Source organism: Ochlerotatus camptorhynchus, unplaced genomic scaffold, assembly GCF_037179485.1.
Source record: "Ochlerotatus camptorhynchus isolate MF236.1 unplaced genomic scaffold, CSIRO-AGI_Acam_v1.1 ptg000077l, whole genome shotgun sequence".
Taxonomy (NCBI): domain Eukaryota; kingdom Metazoa; phylum Arthropoda; class Insecta; order Diptera; family Culicidae; genus Ochlerotatus; species Ochlerotatus camptorhynchus.
Genome location: NW_027040567.1, coordinates 6576266 through 6593220, shown reverse-complemented (window position 1 = coordinate 6593220; position 16955 = coordinate 6576266). Strand labels below are relative to the sequence as shown.

The 16955-nt window shown below is 41.4% G+C and overlaps 3 protein-coding genes across 4 annotated transcripts in view; 1 reads left to right on the top strand and 2 right to left on the bottom strand.

Moving 5' to 3' along the window:
• The window catches only part of LOC135697722 (probable ATP-dependent RNA helicase DHX35), a 65159-nt gene extending 62072 nt beyond the window's left edge, over positions 1–3087 (top strand). For both annotated transcript variants that reach the window (XM_065217518.1, XM_065217517.1), the window contains 3 exons: positions 1103–1583; positions 1643–1945; positions 2009–3087. In XM_065217518.1, coding sequence (XP_065073590.1) covers positions 1103–1583; positions 1643–1945; positions 2009–3036 — 1812 coding nt within the window. In that variant the 3' untranslated portion in view covers positions 3037–3087. The remainder of the gene's footprint in view (positions 1–1102; positions 1584–1642; positions 1946–2008) is intronic.
• On the bottom strand, positions 3078–4014 carry Nubp2 (NUBP iron-sulfur cluster assembly factor 2). The gene is made up of 2 exons (XM_065217576.1): positions 3842–4014; positions 3078–3774 (listed from the first exon to the last, which is right to left on the bottom strand). Exons 1-2 carry the CDS (start codon positions 3950–3952, stop codon positions 3106–3108), a joined length of 780 nt encoding a protein of 259 aa, XP_065073648.1. The 5' UTR covers positions 3953–4014; the 3' UTR covers positions 3078–3105.
• Positions 4015–6635: 2621 nt separating this feature from the next.
• Positions 6636–16955, bottom strand: part of Zip71B (Zinc/iron regulated transporter-related protein 71B) — a 29293-nt gene continuing 18973 nt past the window's right edge. Inside the window, exons 3-6 of the mRNA XM_065217382.1 lie at positions 7859–8173; positions 7632–7786; positions 6980–7568; positions 6636–6914 (exon numbers count right to left, since the gene is read on the bottom strand). Coding sequence (XP_065073454.1) covers positions 6649–6914; positions 6980–7568; positions 7632–7786; positions 7859–8173 — 1325 coding nt within the window. The 3' untranslated portion in view covers positions 6636–6648. The remainder of the gene's footprint in view (positions 6915–6979; positions 7569–7631; positions 7787–7858; positions 8174–16955) is intronic.

Here is a 16955-nt window from a genome sequence, read left to right as displayed (position 1 = left end):
TCTTAAAATACTCTCACGTTTTCCGAATTTTCATATAATTTTTATCACGTTCCAGAAATTCTCTGGAAGCTTTGCTAAAGTTTCTGGAAATTTCCGGAATTTCTCGATACTTCTTAAGGTATCTACAATTTCCTTGAAATTATTTGAACTGCCCTTTGATTCTCTGATCTGTCTTGCTATTCTCGAAGCTTTCCTAAAGCTCTCAATTCTATTGGAGATCTCGGTTCTGCTCGGAAATAAATGAAATTCCCGTAAACACCTTTAAATTTCCCTGAAATTCTCTGGACTTTTGTGCAGTTCCTGAAATATTCCTGACGTGTTCATAAATTCTCTGAAAGTCTCTGTACTTCCCAGAAATTCTCGGAGCATCTTAAGGGTTCTCGTTTTTTTTCAGCACATCGTGGAACTAACCTGATTTTTTTTCTAAATTCACGATTATAGATCTTTAAACTGCTCCAAAAGTCTGGCTGGACTAACGTTACGGGAACTGCTTGAACCTGTACATGGAATACGAAATTTCAAGACATTGAATGTTTTTAGATCTTGGACTTACTTAATTGGAAAACTAATGTAATTTTATTTAGAAAAATGAGTAGACACCCTGTAGATAGAGAAAGACGATTAAACGCTTCAAAGTAAAGAATGATCAATCTTGAAATAAATTCACGCTAAAAAAGTTGAAAATAGAGACTGATTACAAGAAAAAGTGACTTGGTTTTGAAAAAGGAGATTTTTTAGTGACTGGCTTGAAAAAAGTAACCAAGTCACTAAAAAGTGGCTCTAGATCTAGAATCAATATTTGTTCTTAGTGCTATTTGAGCACTTCCACAGTTGTTAATTGAAAGCTTTCTAGCGTGTACCAGTTTTGCATTAGTATATATTGTGTGGTTAGTATAATCATATTCTATGCCCAGGGATTTTCAACCTCATGCTTCATAGCTGCGCCTCTACCGACTTACTACCTGAACAGAATTAAGCACCCTAGCGTGATAATTGCCAATCTTCTAGACATGATGTCACCGTTTCTATTTTATTGCCAATATTGTTATTAGCACAACAAGCTAGAAAGAACTAATTAATTATTCTCCTCCATCCTTCGCAGTACCTGTACGAGTTCGGATGGCACAGCAAGGGTCTGATCGGCGTAACCGAGCCACGTCGCATCTCGGCTATTACGCTGGCCGACCGGGTGGCTTCGGAACGTGGAGAACTGAGCGGCGAAACGGTGGGCGTTTCGATACGATTCATATCGAAATGTGATCCTGCGTCAACAAAGATCAAATTCATGACGGAGGGAATCCTTCTGCGGGAGATGTTGGCTGACCCATTGTTGACCCAGTACGGGGTCATTATGGTAGATGAAGCGCACGAGCGCAGTGTTCTGACGGACACGGTGCTGGGACTGTTGAAGAAGATTGCCCGCAAAAGACCGGCGCTGAAGATTATCATTTCATCCGCGACAGTTGACGCGGAACTGTTTCAGGAGTTTTTCAATTTGAAAACCAAGAAGGACGAGAAGGATACTTCGGTAATATTGACCGTTGAGGGGCGGATGTATTCGTTTGAGGTTTTCTACTTGGAAGGTACACTGTTTTGAGGGAGTTTGTAGGAGAAAATATGATTTACGTATTTTTAATTCCAGAGCCATGTCCGGATTATGTGAAGGCAACCGTGGAAACAGTAATGAAGATTCATCGTAAAGAACAACGAGGTGATATACTAGCATTTCTCACGGGTCAAGAAGAGGTACTTAAGGCACTTGACCTTCTGCGCGAGCACAAGGATGCCAGTGGAAAGGACGACATGCTGATTCTTCCCATGTACGGAACCCTTCCGAATACGGATCAACTCAAGGTGTTCTTCGGGACGCCAAAAGGGGTCCGTAAGATCATTCTGGCAACCAATATCGCCGAGACGTCCGTTACCATTCCTGGAATTGTCTACGGTAAGACGTCTTTACGCTAAATAAGGATCCCATAGTTTATAGAACACCTTTCTACCTTTCCAGTGATTGATTGTGGCTTCGTCAAGCTCAACTGGTACTCTGCGGATAGCACCACCAACAGCTTGGTTGTTGTCCCAACGAGCAAAGCAGCGGCGGAGCAGCGCGCGGGCCGAGCAGGTCGAGTTCGAAGTGGAAAGGTGTTCCGCCTATACACTGAAGAGGAATGGGAGAAGCTGCCGGATCACACTCCCCCAGAGATGCGCCGATCAGATCTCTGCAGCACTGTTCTCTTTTTGAAAGCTCTCGGAATAGACAACATTTTGCGATTTACGTTCCCATCGCCACCACCAGCGAAAAACTTGCTGGCTTCCCTCGAGACCCTGTACGCATTGGAAGCCCTCGACGAAGATGGAAATTTGACCACTCCGGTAGGTTACTTCCTAGCCGAAATGCCATTTAGTGCCATGTTGGCAAAAATGCTGTACAAAGCCGGGGAAATGGGTTGCTCCGAAGAAATCCTGATCATCATCGCTATGCTGCAGGTACAGTCGGTATTCTCGAAACCAGTCAGTGGACAAGCATCGATTCGGGCGCGTATCGCAAAGCGCAACTTCGAGGTAGCCGAAGGAGATTTGATCACCCTGTTGAACGTCTATACAGCGTTCGTTGAGAATGATCGAACAAAAGAATTTTGTGGCAGAAATTTCCTAATCTATAGAAACCTGAAACGTGCACACGAAATCAAAACACAGCTGTGCAGTATGCTGGAGAGGGAGTTGAATATTCCTCTGCTGTCCTGCAATGGAAACGTTGAAACCATTTGCCGCTGCATCGTGTCTGGATTCTTCCCTTATGCCGCTTACTTGCATCATTCTGGTGTCTATAGGACTGTCAGAGGAAACACGGAGTTGGCCATCCATCCTATATCTTGTCTCTACACCATTGAACAGCCTCAATGGGTCATTTTTTGTGAACTGATGCACACCACAAAGCTGTTCATGAAGGACATAACGGTCATCAAGCAGGAATGGCTTACAGAGTTGGCCCCTCACTACTATCACAAGATTACAGTCAAAGATCGTTTCAATTAACTGGACCCGTTCGGACATAATAAATTGCTACAAATATATGAATAACAAATCGATTCTTACCTTTTATTACTACGATTTCTCCGCGCTGATACTTTCAACAATGCTCTGCAAAACCTTCGACGTTGTACAGTCGGGTAGTTCCTTGACGCATGCCTTTCCCGAACCGGCCAGTGCTCCCACCCGAGGATCAATCGGAAGCGTTCCTAAGTGGGGCACTTTGGCCAATTCCGCCAAAGCCACTCCTCCTCCCGAGGAAAAAATGTTCGTACATTCCGAACAATTAGGACATACAAACCCGCTCATGTTCTCCACAATTCCGATAATCTTAATCCCCGTCTTCTTGCAAAACGTTACCTCCTTTCGTACGTCTTCCAGAGCCATCTCCTGCGGTGTCGTCACAATGATTGCTCCGTCAGCGTCGACCGCTTTCAGGCATTCCATCACGGTAATGTGTTCATCCGACGTCCCCGGTGGGGTGTCGATAATCAAATAGTCCAGCTCATCCCAAGCAACGTCCTCCAGGAACTGCTTTATCATCGCCGTCTTCTTTGGACCACGCCAGATGACGGCATCGGTTCGGTTCTTTAACAGGAATCCGATGGACATGACCGCTAGGTTCTTTTCTGCGTTCGTGTACACCGGAACCCATCCTTCGTCGCACTGATGTACGTCATGCTCTTCCAGACCGAGCAAATATGGAACACTCGGACCGCATAGGTCGATGTCCAGCAGTCCAACCTGGGGGAAACACGGGAGATGCGATCGTGGAGTCAAGAAACGGAGATACAATCGAGTTACTACTCACCTTAAAATTCGATTCCGACAGAGTCAGTGCCAGTTGCGTGCTGATGGTGGATTTTCCGACGCCACCCTTGCCGGAAAGCACCAGGATTATGTGTTTCACTTTGTCCAGCATTTTGAAATCGTTTGGAATGGGTCAGTTTGGTGATAAAATTGATAAGCGAGTGGCACGAATGGAACGGGTCGCGAAAGGCGAAACAGCTGTGATGCACTATGATGATGATGCGTATGTACGATGTAAACAGAACTTTTTGACATTTCCTTGGCGTTACGAGTGGTGAGTTAAATTTCGGGAAGGCGTTACAGTTTTGACGGTGGTTCTGAATATGATTTTAATCACTTTAAAAAAAGCATTGACTTCTCTCGCATAAACGCGAACCATAACAATGACCTTACCGAAAATAGTTAAAAATTGTTTATAATCCCTGCTAAACTTTAACTGAAATGGTTATGGAACTCTACATGAACGTTTGTGTGATAAAGTTTTATAGCATGGTAGTAGCAACAATCAATACGAAACTAACGATTTTAAATTGGCTCACTACTTGACTAGCCTATTGGTCCCAAGCAAATCGATTAACGTACTCCATTCTAGTCGAAATTCTAGAACTACACTATGTTTGTTTTGATTCGCTATGAAAGTTTGACAGACAAAATGAGGGGTTCTTGGATTTTCCTATGTTTCTAAGGGTGCATCGATTAGCTTGGGACCGAAGATAGTACCAGAGCTGAGCCAAAAAGTTGAGCACGTTTCTTCGGGACCTTCTGGTCTTAGAGTTACCCTTAGAGATGAATCACGTTTTCTTTCTCGATTCTAAAACTTCCCAGAAAGTGAGAAAATCACCAATCACACAGGTATAACCAACAATCAATACGAAACTAATGATTTTAAATTGGCTCACAACTTTAGTAGCCTATTGGTCCCAAGCAAACGATTAACGTACCCTATTCTAGTTGAAATTCTAGTACTACGCAATGTTTGTTTTGATTCGCTATGAAAGTTTGACAGATTAAATGAGGGGTTATTGGTTTTTCCTATGTTTCGAGGGGTGATTTGATTAGCTTGGGACCGAAGAGAGTACTAGAGCTGAGCCAAAAAGTTGAGCACGTTATTTCGGGACCTTCTAGTCTTAGAGTTACCTCTATGGTATAACTGTTGGTATAACCGTCTGGGAAGAAGAGTGCCAGCGCTAATCAGGCAACACTAGCCGAAAACTATGAAAGTGAACGCACGCACATTATCAGATCAACCTCGCTAAGCCGTCCACAATTTTTGTAAAATTGTTGATACGAGTGCCAAGGATATCTTCCATGGGGATGTGCATGCGGTAGTGACAGGCGATGACGCATACCCAGGGCCATGTCGTACTTGAAGTGTTGATGCAATACTTCATCGCTGTTTGCAGGTTCTTCCAAAATCAGATGCACCGTGGACATTGGTGACAGACACGATTTGTGAAGATCTGAAAAAAATATATGGAAAAACAAAGAAACGGTATGAACATTGTTGCATATCTTTGCAGTTGCACTTGGAGAGCAGCTGAGGTGTTTACTGAACAGAATTAAAAGATTATGAAGGTATCACATAGGGTTATCTACAATCTACAATGCTGAATGTAAACATAAACAAAGCAGGAATTCATATGAGAATAAACTGCCAGTTCTACCATTTTAAATTGGCTCACTACTTGACTAGCCTATTGGTCCCAATCGATTAACGTACCCTATTCTAGTCGAAATTCTAGTACTACACTAGGTTTGTTTTTATTCGCTATGAAAGTTTGACAGATAAAATAAGGGGTTCGTGGATTTTCCTATGTTTCGAGGGGTGTATCGATTAGCTTGGGACCGAAGATAGTACCAGAGCTGAGCCAAAAAGTTGAGCTCGTTTCTTCGGGACCTTCCCCAACAAACAATTTTAGCTGCAGACTAGCTTATACAGGCAAACATTAGCTGTATAAGCCAATTTGTGGCTGTATAAGCTAATCTGCAGCTAAAATTGTTAGTTGGGTCTGGTCTTAGAGTTACCTCTATTTGGGACCGAAGAGAGTACCAGAGCTGTGCCAAAAAGTTGAGCACGTTTCTTCGGGCCTTAGAGTTACCTCTATGCTACTACCATAGAGGTAACTCTAAGACCAGAAGGTTCTAGAATACTAAGAGCGAACTCAAAGTGAGTTGTCAATAGACTGTCCGAGAAAATTTGCGAAAAAAATATTAAAAGATACCAGCATGCTCAGAAATAATATGATAATTCTTCTGGAAATAGGCAACAGCTCAACACGCAACAGATATGAAGTTCTTCAAATTTCCCAGAAGTTCTACGAAATTCCTTGATATTCTATGAACTTTCTTGAACTTTCGCAAATTCCTCGGAAGATATTTTTTTCAATCTTCAACTTGAATTTCGTTGATGATCTACGAGCTTTCTTGAAGTTCTGTGAACTTCCCTCATGTTTTGCAAATCTCTCTGATGATCTATCAACATTTATGAAGTTCTGTGAACCTCTCTGAAATTCTGCAAAGAATTTTCCTGAAGTTCTGCAAATTTCTCTGAAGATATACAAACTCGTACATATACAAAACAAATATCACTAAAATGAAGGAAACTCACAAAATACTTCCACGCATTTTTCTCTGCTTGTAAAAAAACTAGCAAACTTACTCACGATCGCTATGACGCTGCGAAAAAACTGCCGCTCCGGTGTGATTACCCGCGCGAATTTAAGGAGACCTTAAACGTTTGCTTTTTCGGCAAGCGTTGGCAATGGAAAGTTTCTCTATTAATAAATAAAGTCACATTTATAAAATAATCTATTCAAACAACAGTCGCAGGTGATCTTCGTTGAGCGCGATCGCCAGCATAATCATTCCCCCCAGAAAAATACCACAGATCTGAGACCAGATGGTCCTTAATTTTTTGCACCGCTGTTCGTCTGAAACCGTTTCGCGGAGGTTCCGGTTCATTTCCGGAATCAGATCCGCTAGGGCGATGTAGAGGAACGTACCAGCTGTTCCTGCGTAGATCCACCGTACGACCGACTCGTGCAGTCCGGTCACTAACAGTCCTATTAACATACCTGGAAGATTTTCAAGATTCGTTTTTCAATTATTTATTTAATAAAACAATCAACAAAATACAAACCTATAAAACTTAATACTGAAGATACCACATTAAGAAACATGGCACGCTTTATACTAACTCCCGTTTGTAATAGCAACGCGAAATCGCCCAGCTCGTGGGGTAACTCGTGGCACAGGATAGCCAGCGATGTGGCCATTCCGGTAACCGGATCGGAAGCGAACGCTGCTCCAATGGCCAGTCCATCGGTAATGTTGTGCAAACCGTCGCCCAAAATTACCATAAATGCTACCGGACTAAGCGGTTTACTGGTGGGCTTCTTTTCCAGCATACTGTTCAATTCTTTCCTCCTACTGTCTTGTAGATCCATTTCGATATCGTCTACCACGTTGGTGTTTTGTCGCGCCTGGGATGGTTCCGGAACGGGAGCCACTTTCGCTCTACCATGTGAGTGGCCGTGATGGCTCGTGTCTCCTGCCGATCGCAACATCGGAAGTACCGTCTCCAAAGTGTACATGAACAGCGCACTGAGGAAGGCACAACAACACAACCAAACGGGCTCGTTACTATGCGAATGATCGTCATCGTCGTAGCCGTGGTCGTCTGCACTGGAGTGGTCTTCATGGGGAATCAGTGCGTGGGGAAGCAAATGCTGTAAGAGCATATGAACTTTAGTTGATTGCTGCGAGTTTGATTAGCATATCCAAGGACTCACCATTAGTGCGTCTCCGCAAAGGGTGCCGATTGCCAGCGCTACAAGGAACCTTAGAATTTCGTCATAAGCAACCGATTTGGCAAGAGGGACGATCGCAACCCCAATCAGTCCACAGATGGATATGATGAAGACACAGACGGTTGCATACAGCCAGGCTAAAATGGAATCAAACAACCTTCGCATCAGATCTTAGTTCTACGCAATTTTTCGATGATTGTTCGTCATACCGTAAGAGAACAGCTTCTTCTCGACGTGTGGTTGATCCTTGGTTTGATACTTTTCATTGCAAGCCCGCTGGTCGATCTGTGCTAACAGCGCCGGGCAGAGATCTTTGAACGTCGACGGAGTAATTTTGATACGAGTGGCAAGGACCTCTTCCTCGTCTTGGTCATGGGGATGTGCATGCGGTAGTGACCGGCGATGACGCATACCCAGGGCCATGTCGTACTTGAAGTGTTGATGCAAAACTTCATCACTGTTTGCAGGTTCGTCCAAAATCAGATGCACCATGGACATAGGTGACAGGCACGATTTGCGACGATCTATAAAAGAAAAGGAAAAACAAAGAAACGGTGTGAACATTGTTGCATTTCTCCGTAGTTGCACTTAGGAAAGCAATTCGGGTGTTTGCTGACCAGAATTAAAAGATTATGATGGTGTCACATGGGGTAATGGGAACTATTACTTGAATTACAACTGATATTAGCTTATCTGTGAATGATTTGCTAACATCAGCACGTGCAATTTTACTCTCTAGCTTAATGCGGAAACCTGTACCGAGTTATATTACAACCATGTCAGATGAATCATTTGTGCAATAAATAACCTCTGCTCACTTTGCCTTTTATTTTATTGCTAAGGATGATAACGGTTTCCATTTTCTTTCTGGAATAGAAGCTAAACCAAATGAAAAAGTGCTTGACAATGCAGGCAAAACTAGATAAGTTATCATGACATGTTTTTGAATCATGGAGGAGATGCATATCTGGACTTTCTAGTGAAATTTTTAGAAGCATTCCTAGGGTAGTTGAGCCAGTCATGGCTATGCTTTCCTATTTTATGATAGTTTGGTGTACTGGTATTCTAATGTTTTCAGCAGTTTTATTCACCAACCATGTTTTAAGGTGGAAGATAGTTATAATTTAACCAATTTTCTGAAATCCAGAAATATTTATTTATTTATCACCATCTTCGACTAGTCGTACAGACTGAACTATTTTACTTATAAACTAGAAATTACTACTAATCCTATTTCTAAAAACGTTTTTAGTCAAGTTAAACTCGAATTCGTCACAGACAACATTGAACAAGCGAAGACACGAATCAAAAGGGTTGTTGTAGCCGTAGTTTGTTCTGTGGTATGGGACTGCTATTAAAGCTGAGCTCCGAAACCGTCGAGGAGGAATGTTGAGCGGGATCTGTGCGAGAAGTTCAGGGCAATCGATAGATCCTCCAATGACATCGAACATAAATAGCCGCTGCATCGTTACTCGTCTGACAGATAGTGGTTCCAATCCTATGAGCTTGCATCGGTCAGAATAAGGAGGAAGATTGGTCGGATCGTTCCAAGGAAGTTGTCTCAGTGCAAACCGTAAGAACCTTTTCTGCACCCGTTTAATCGTGAGAACATGAGCTACATAATAAGGGGACCAAATCGGAGCAGCGTACTCCAGAATGCTACGAACCAACGAGCAATAGAGAGTTTTTAAAGCGTGGATGTCGGTGAACTCGGAAGCGTGGCGACGGATGAATCCCAGCACAGAAAAGCTTTGGCAGTGGTAATGCTCACGTGTTCGTTGAATCTGAGCCTCGAATCGATGGTAACGCCAAGGTCAAAGATGGACGACACATGTTCCAATGATGCAGTTTCCATCCTGTATTGATGAAGAATGGGGTTATTGCAGCGACCGAAGGTAATAACTTTGCACTTCATGTTATTGACCCGCATGCCGCCACACCATACCAGTATAGTATCAATATCTTCTTGTTGGGTAATACAATCCGGAAGAGAAGCTATGACACGATACATTTTTAGGTCATCAGCGAATGAAAGCTTAAACGAGGAAAGCAGCAGACACAGGTCATTTATAAAAATGTTGAATATTAATGGTCCCAGAACGCTTCCTTGGGGTACACCAGACGTGATTTTGAAAATACAGGATCGAGTCGAGTTGACCGCAAAATATGCAGTACGATCGCACAAGTACGAATCTATCCATCCACTTGGCGCTACAAACAACTAGGAACTAAACTATTTCCCTCTGGTTCCCTTACTTAAATTCTAGTCACCAATTTCCACATCATAGTTGACAATATTTGATATCTTTATGAATATATTGATCCACTGATTAGTGGGAGTTATCGGTTCCAGATTTCAGGGAAAATTTCAAGGAAAATTAAGGAAGTCCATAAACTTGCAAAAAAGGTTTTCAAAATAAGTTCGTAGTATTTCCAGTCCTCGAGTAACAACAAACGTAGCCAAATCGAAAGTCAAGCGAAGTTTTGAACAATGACAGTGTTGTGCTCATCGGCTACCTTAGTTGCTAGATGATTTGTTTTTACAGGGATCAGATGGCGTCTCTCTGTATATTCTAGTCTCTAGGTGGAAAAATTCTTCATAGATGTAAAGTTTCCCAGCAGCTTGCTACAATTTTGGACGGCAATTTTATTCTTTTACATAATGCACCGTTTTATATGTTTTTAAAATAATTTCAGAAGGTGGAATCGGCATTTTGGGTCTGCTTCAGAGTTTTGAACAGCTAAACTATGAGGAAATTTGAACTATAAGGAAAATGTAGGGGAAACAGTCCTATTTTTGCGGAAAATTAGAAGCGTTATAAGCCTATTGTTGTTTATAGAGTGTCGTGAACCGACGCAATCCACAAAAGCCGGTTCCATCACACTCTACACATACCACTAGACTGATGCAACATTTGAAATTTTAGCTCCACAGTGCTCAAATGGTTTAAAATCAGGTGCTGATTAGCCTCCCAATTCAGCCAAATATCAAATTAAATTATTATTAATTGTTTAAGAGATTGATAATCTTATGGGCAACACTGTATTCTGCAGTGTGACATAGTAGCCATGATATTTGTACCACCAATGTTTCAGCAGGCATAGTTGAATGAGCGAAATCATAAGACATCAGTGACTTGAATTTGATTGAAAAGTAGTTTTCAACAAAGTTGTAGCTGAGAAAATTTGATACAATCACTGCTATTATTTTTAAAAGCATAGTTATGTGGTGAATTGTTCGATCGATATGAACAAAAATATAAGTTTTCCCATAGTAATCCCCATTTAAACTTGAAATTGTTTGTGCCAAGTCAGTTTCTTACTAAAGTATTTCAAATTTTGGGAGGCTAAGCAGGACCCAATTTGAAACCGTTTAAGCATTGTGGAGCGACAATTTCAAATTTTGCATCAGTCTAACATGCCACACATTAACTATTTGAACATTCTAGGTCATTTCAGAGTAAGGAATACACAAAATCACCAAGTTCTTCTAAAAGAATAATCAAAACAATATTCAGTTGAGCAACTTTCTTGAAATTAATACTTGAAATCTTAAATTACCTCATCAGCAAAATCAAAATCATTCAACTGCGCAAGGCTCGCAACTCCTCACAGGTTTGATTCATTTAAAAAAATCACAAACCTAACTCTGCAACTAATAATATGAGATTACAAAGCTCTTAATTAAGAGCAAACGTTCAAGAGTAAACACAGGTCAATAAATTAATTTGATAAAATCATCAAAACATCCTTAAGTTGTTAAACTTCCTACTTGAATTACAAAATTATATCGTTAGCAAAACCGAAATCGTTCAACTCAGCAAAAGCAATCTGCAACTTCTCATAGAGATGATTCATTTAGACAATTCTCTAATCTTACTCTACAACTGTTATAAGCTTACAAGGCTCTCAATTCAGAGTAAAGATTCAAGAGTAAACACAATTTATTGAATTCATTTGATAAAATCATAAAAGCATCCTTTAGTTGAGAAACTTCTTACTCGCATTAAAAAATTATGTCGTTAGCAAAATCGAAATCGTTCAACGCAGCAAAACAATCTGCAACTCGTCATAGAGATAATACATTTAAACAATTTTTTAATCTTATTCTGCAACTAATATGAGCCCACAAGGCTCTCAGCTCCGATCAAAGCTCTTTACTCTCCGCCCATACGGCGGGAGCAGAATAGCTTTCCGTTCTTACGCCGGAAGCTTTTTACTAACCGGCCATAGGTCGGTAGTAGAAGAGCTTCCGGCGTATGGACGGAAAGCCATTCTGCTCCCGACGTATGGATGGAGGGAGAGTAAAGAACTTCCATCGGAAGGATGGAAAGCTATGCTACTACCAACTATATCTACCACATAGAGGTCTTCATATACATACAACAATAGGCTCCTAACGCTTCTAACTTATCGCAAGAATAGGATTGTTTCCCTATATCTATTCGGCTTGATTCAGTCCTGGAGAAACCTAAATGTAAGTGTTAACCAGCGACGATGTTTTATAAGAGACACGCGAATACTGAAACCAAAAGTTCCTGTCGAATAAATAAACTCATGGTGAATCAACTACGCCTATGAGGTTGAGCATTAGTTTTTGAATAACCCATCCTTGAAATTCCGTCAACTCGGAAAGAGAGGATCTCCGAAGTTATTTCAGTCTGTAACTTTATTGTGAGGGACGGAGGGGATACAGTAAGTCCCCTATCCAACAACGCTTATGAGATTGAGTAAATAGTTTTGAATAACGCATCTGAACATACCAACTTGACAATATGAGAAACACCGGAATTATTCCAGTTTGAAACTTCACTTCCATTGATATTAAAGAGGGGTGGGGAAGGATGTAGTAAGCTCCCTCCCTCCTCTTCAACTACGCATAAGAGATAGAGCTTTTGTTTTTGAATAATTCATCTGACCATACCAAATCAATAAGATAACAAACTGTGTTGGCAGGAAAAGTGATTTTTGTCATGAACCCATAATCGTGATTCTCGTTCCTGCAATCGTGAACTTGGATTACATGCAAAGCTGCAGCTGGCATTTTCAGGTTGTTGTCAAACTTATCCCTACTGAATGCTCAAACTCGTCGAGAATAGTATGTTGATTATTAGCGAAGACAACATATCAAGAAGACTGGCAACTCTGCCAGAATCCAAGCGACATATACAGTAGCGCTGCGCTCGAGTGAATGTGGAAGTAACGCATAGCGAACTGAGCAAATACACAAACCATTCCTCTGAGGTTGTAATCTTTGCTATCCAATTCGTTCGAAGCATTTACCTTTTCGCGGCAGATGACGCGATTGTGCCGGTCTCATAGCGGTCGTATGAGAAAATGGTAGAGTTGCCAGTCTTCTTCATTTGATGTCTTCGTTATTAGTGAGTGCATACAGCTGAGTCGTATCGTCAGAAGGGTGGTGGAGCTCCTCAAGCTGGCCGTAATCCTCGAAGGAAAGGGTGAACCAGTGTACGTTCCAAAGTGACAAAGCGACGTGAAAGTGGGACTAGTTGAAAAATGCCCCAGAAACGGTGGGTATATTTTCCACTAGTTTGGCCCCTAGAAATAACACGGGAAGAAAGGTGAGCAAGCACCGCTGCGGCTACCATCGGTGGGGATGTGATCAGTGCTTGTTGCTTGTTACGATAATCATGAAGGTGGTGGCAACTGCGTTTATGCTGACCGAAGATCCGTTAAATTCATGAGCTGAAGGTGTGCCCACTCCATCTGCAGGACAGATGCCTGCTGCCAATTTGGAGTATGGGTGAAACCAGCATTGTTCGGTTGTTCCATGCTAGTCTTTCGTCGTTTGCAGTTTCCTTCCACTTCCATGCATGTACAACCAATCAAAACATTGAAAATTATTTAGATTTTGACGTTTTACAGTCGTTTTCGAGAACAGGTTCACAACATCAAGCATAACTCATGAACATCTGAGTACTGCGATCTTAACCACCTCTTCTTTTCAAGCAACCATAGAAATATCTTGAAATATTTCATTCTGTTAGATTATGTTGCTGACAGTTGTTGACAAACGTCAGCAGCTCCGTGATTACCGTATGTCACCGGCTCAGGCGCTGACCGTCACGAATGTTCAAACCCCCATGACTCTTCCAAAGTTTGTTTACATTTTAGTTTTTACACGTTTTTAATGATCAAATTTCTTCAATCAGATGTGATTCGTCGCGGTTTATTATGCGTGAAACCGGGTGAAATCGTGTAAAGTTAATAATTTCGTTGCATTGTTACAAAATCCTGTACACAAATAATCGTTCTATAATTTCGCTTGCGTTTTTGTTGTTGCTGCTGCTACCGGCTGCTGCTGCCGGCTGCTACCTAAGTAGTGTAGCTGGTAGCTTTTCGATTGTAAAATGCGGTGCTCGGTTGGAGGCTGCCAGAGGAATAGCCGGACGGATCAAGTAAGTTTCTATCGATTTCCAGCAAATACATTTATACGTTCGCAGTGGCTGAAGTTTTGTGATAATGCTCACGGGTGTGTGGGGTAAGTAATTTTGTGCAACATCAAATTGTCCGGATGATTTCCAATAATTTGCTTTGCAGGTCCACTTCGATAAAATCAAAGCGCATCGATACAATCGACACGGCAAGCTTGTACGGTGCACAAATGCTATCCCGACCATCAAAGAAATTAATCTGAGACGCGGAGAAGATAACAAAACTTACGATGGAAAACAACAACTACGACCTTTGCCACTTTATTCATCACCTGCTTTGTTTGACCACACCTACGCGAATTTGGTCAGTGAAGATCCAGACTCAGAAGATTATTTTGGAGATGAGAAATGGTTATGTGAAGTGAATAATTTGCCACCTTCAGAAACATCATTTCAGAATGAAAAACAGACTCGGGAGAGATCGTCTAAAAAGTGCTGTTCAAGAATTATCAGGTATAGTTTATTTCATTTCTGTCATTTCTAAACATATTAAATGTTGGTCCAAATAGGTTGTTGAATATGTGGCGAAAACGGGCTCAACACTGGAAAGCCGAATTTTACAAACTAAACAAACAGTTTGAAGTAACAGGAAGTTTATGTCGGATCTACAACAACGATCAAATACAGGTAGCTTTGGGACGAGTAAAGAAAGTAAAGAAGTGGTCAGAACCAACAATAGTTCGTGGCCTACGGACAAGATTTGCATGTGGCAAAGGGTACAGCAGAATCAGCCTTATCCATCAACACGGGCACTCCTCGAGCACATCCAAGGTGTTCCATTCGACACAGGTTGATATTTATACAATTTGTCGTGAACTTTAATGATTTTTTGTTTCATATACGCAGGTGTGCTTGAGGATATGATCATTTTATTGAGTAATAAACTATCTATGATGGATAACAATGCAAGGGATTGTGGCCTATTCCTAGATGAAATGAGCATTGATGAGGCGAAGGAGCTGTGTCCTAATTTGAAAAAGTGGTATGGGAATACAACACTCCCATCTTCCGAAATGCTCGCATCGAAGGGCCTTCTATTTATGCTCGGTGGAATCGGTCAGAGGTGGAAGCAAATAGGCATATGAGTTCACCGGTAATTTCGTACCTGATGGTTGTCTTAAGACAGTTGTGTTGAAAATTATTGAACAAGCAGAGGGTCTCAATTTGCGTGTGTATTTTGTAATTTCCGATTGTGGCAGTGCTAATAAAGCTATGTGGAATGAGTTTAGTGTGCATGTTCGAAAAAACACGTTGGGCGATGATCTATCTATCCAACACCCAGTAGATTCAGCTCGTAGGCTTGAATTTATCGCTGACCCGGTGCATGTTTTCAAAAGTTCAGTTCATGGTTGGATATCTAACAAGAAAACCGTGCTACCTAAGTGGTATGTTGAAAACCATAGCCTTTCTTCGAACATAGTAGACCGAGATCATCTGAAAATGTTAGTGGACGATGAATCAAATCGAGCTGTTTCCTATAAACTTGTCAATCGATTGACCTCAACTGATGTTGATTTCGAAGGAAGCCCACTTTCAAATGTTGACAAAATGAAAGTATCGAATGCAACAAAGTTTTGCAATAAAACCCTAGCGGCTGCTTTGGAAATAGTTGCTGAGAAAACTGGTAAAATGCAACTAAAAACGACGGCAACTTACATTTGTGATTTGGCCAAATGGTTTGATATAGTGAACTCTCGAGACGACTGTGACGCGTTGCATCCTGCAGACTCGAAGAACTACACTTTAGCATTAGACCATATGTCAATGATGTGTAAATTGTTTGGTGAGCTTAGCGTTGGAGATAAAGGCCATTGGAAACCATGGCAGTCCGTGGCGGTAATGACAACCAAGGAAATGCATCGATTGCAAGCACACTTATTCGCTGAAGGATATAGTATTTTTTATACGTCACGGATAACTCAAGATTGCCTCGAAAACGTTTTCTCAGTCGTCAGGATCAAGCAAAAAAGACCCACAGCACTACAAATGAAACAACAAACAAATTTTGAGAACAATAAGCCTATCACAGTATATGGATTTTCCAAGACCCAGTTCATACGATGTCGATGAGCGGCAGTATTTGATTGCCCTTTCAGACTTCCTTAAACGTAATCGCGTATCCCATCCTGCTAAAAGGAAACGGTTAAACCATAGAGGTAACTCTAAGACCACTGGGTCCCGAAGAAAATCATTATTATTTTTGGCTCACTCAGTACCAGAACAACGGTCCCAAGCAGTCCCAAGCTATTTCACTCACCCCTGCATGTTCTGCATGAATCCACACACCCCTGATGTTATCTGTCAAACTTTCATAGCGAATCAAAACAAACATAGTGTAGTAATAGAATGTCAACTAGAATAGGGTACGTTAATCGTTTGCTTGGGACCAATAGGCTACTAAAGTGGTGAGCCAATTTAAAATCGTTAGTTTCGTATTGATTGTTGGTTAAACTCTACTGATAATTCTTGTATGTCATCCCTTGAAGAAGTGCATGTGATACTAAACAAGAGGTTACTTCTCATCAGTGAGCCAGCGGACTTTACTTCGCCAATGAGTTCCTCCATCGCGTTCAAAGGCGAAATTTCAGTGCCTTTTCTACTCCATCCGGAGCATTCTGAGCCATTGGATACTGATGACTCAGTTGTAGCAACAGTTGTAGTGTTAACAGCTAATATTATTCCACGTGTCGCGAAAAATATTGTCAACCATCAGTTCTGAGTTATGTGCACAATGTAACTCTTCAAGTGAGTCATTAATTCCTTTCAAAAACGAGATTACGCGATATTGCATGATGTTGTTAGAACTACAGAAGAATGCTTGCATGTTTCCGTCACAGAAATTTTTCAATTA

What these genes read in the sequence shown, in the direction of transcription:
- Nubp2 (XM_065217576.1), bottom strand. Translation starts at nt 3,952, where the DNA reads ATGCTGGACAAAGTGAAACACATAATCCTGGTGCTTTCCGGCAAGGGT. An exon ending in TGTCGGAATCGAATTTTAAG is followed by an intron (nt 3,775 to 3,841) that starts GTGAGTAGTAAC and finishes TGTTTCCCCCAG; the next exon opens with GTTGGACTGCTGGACATCGA.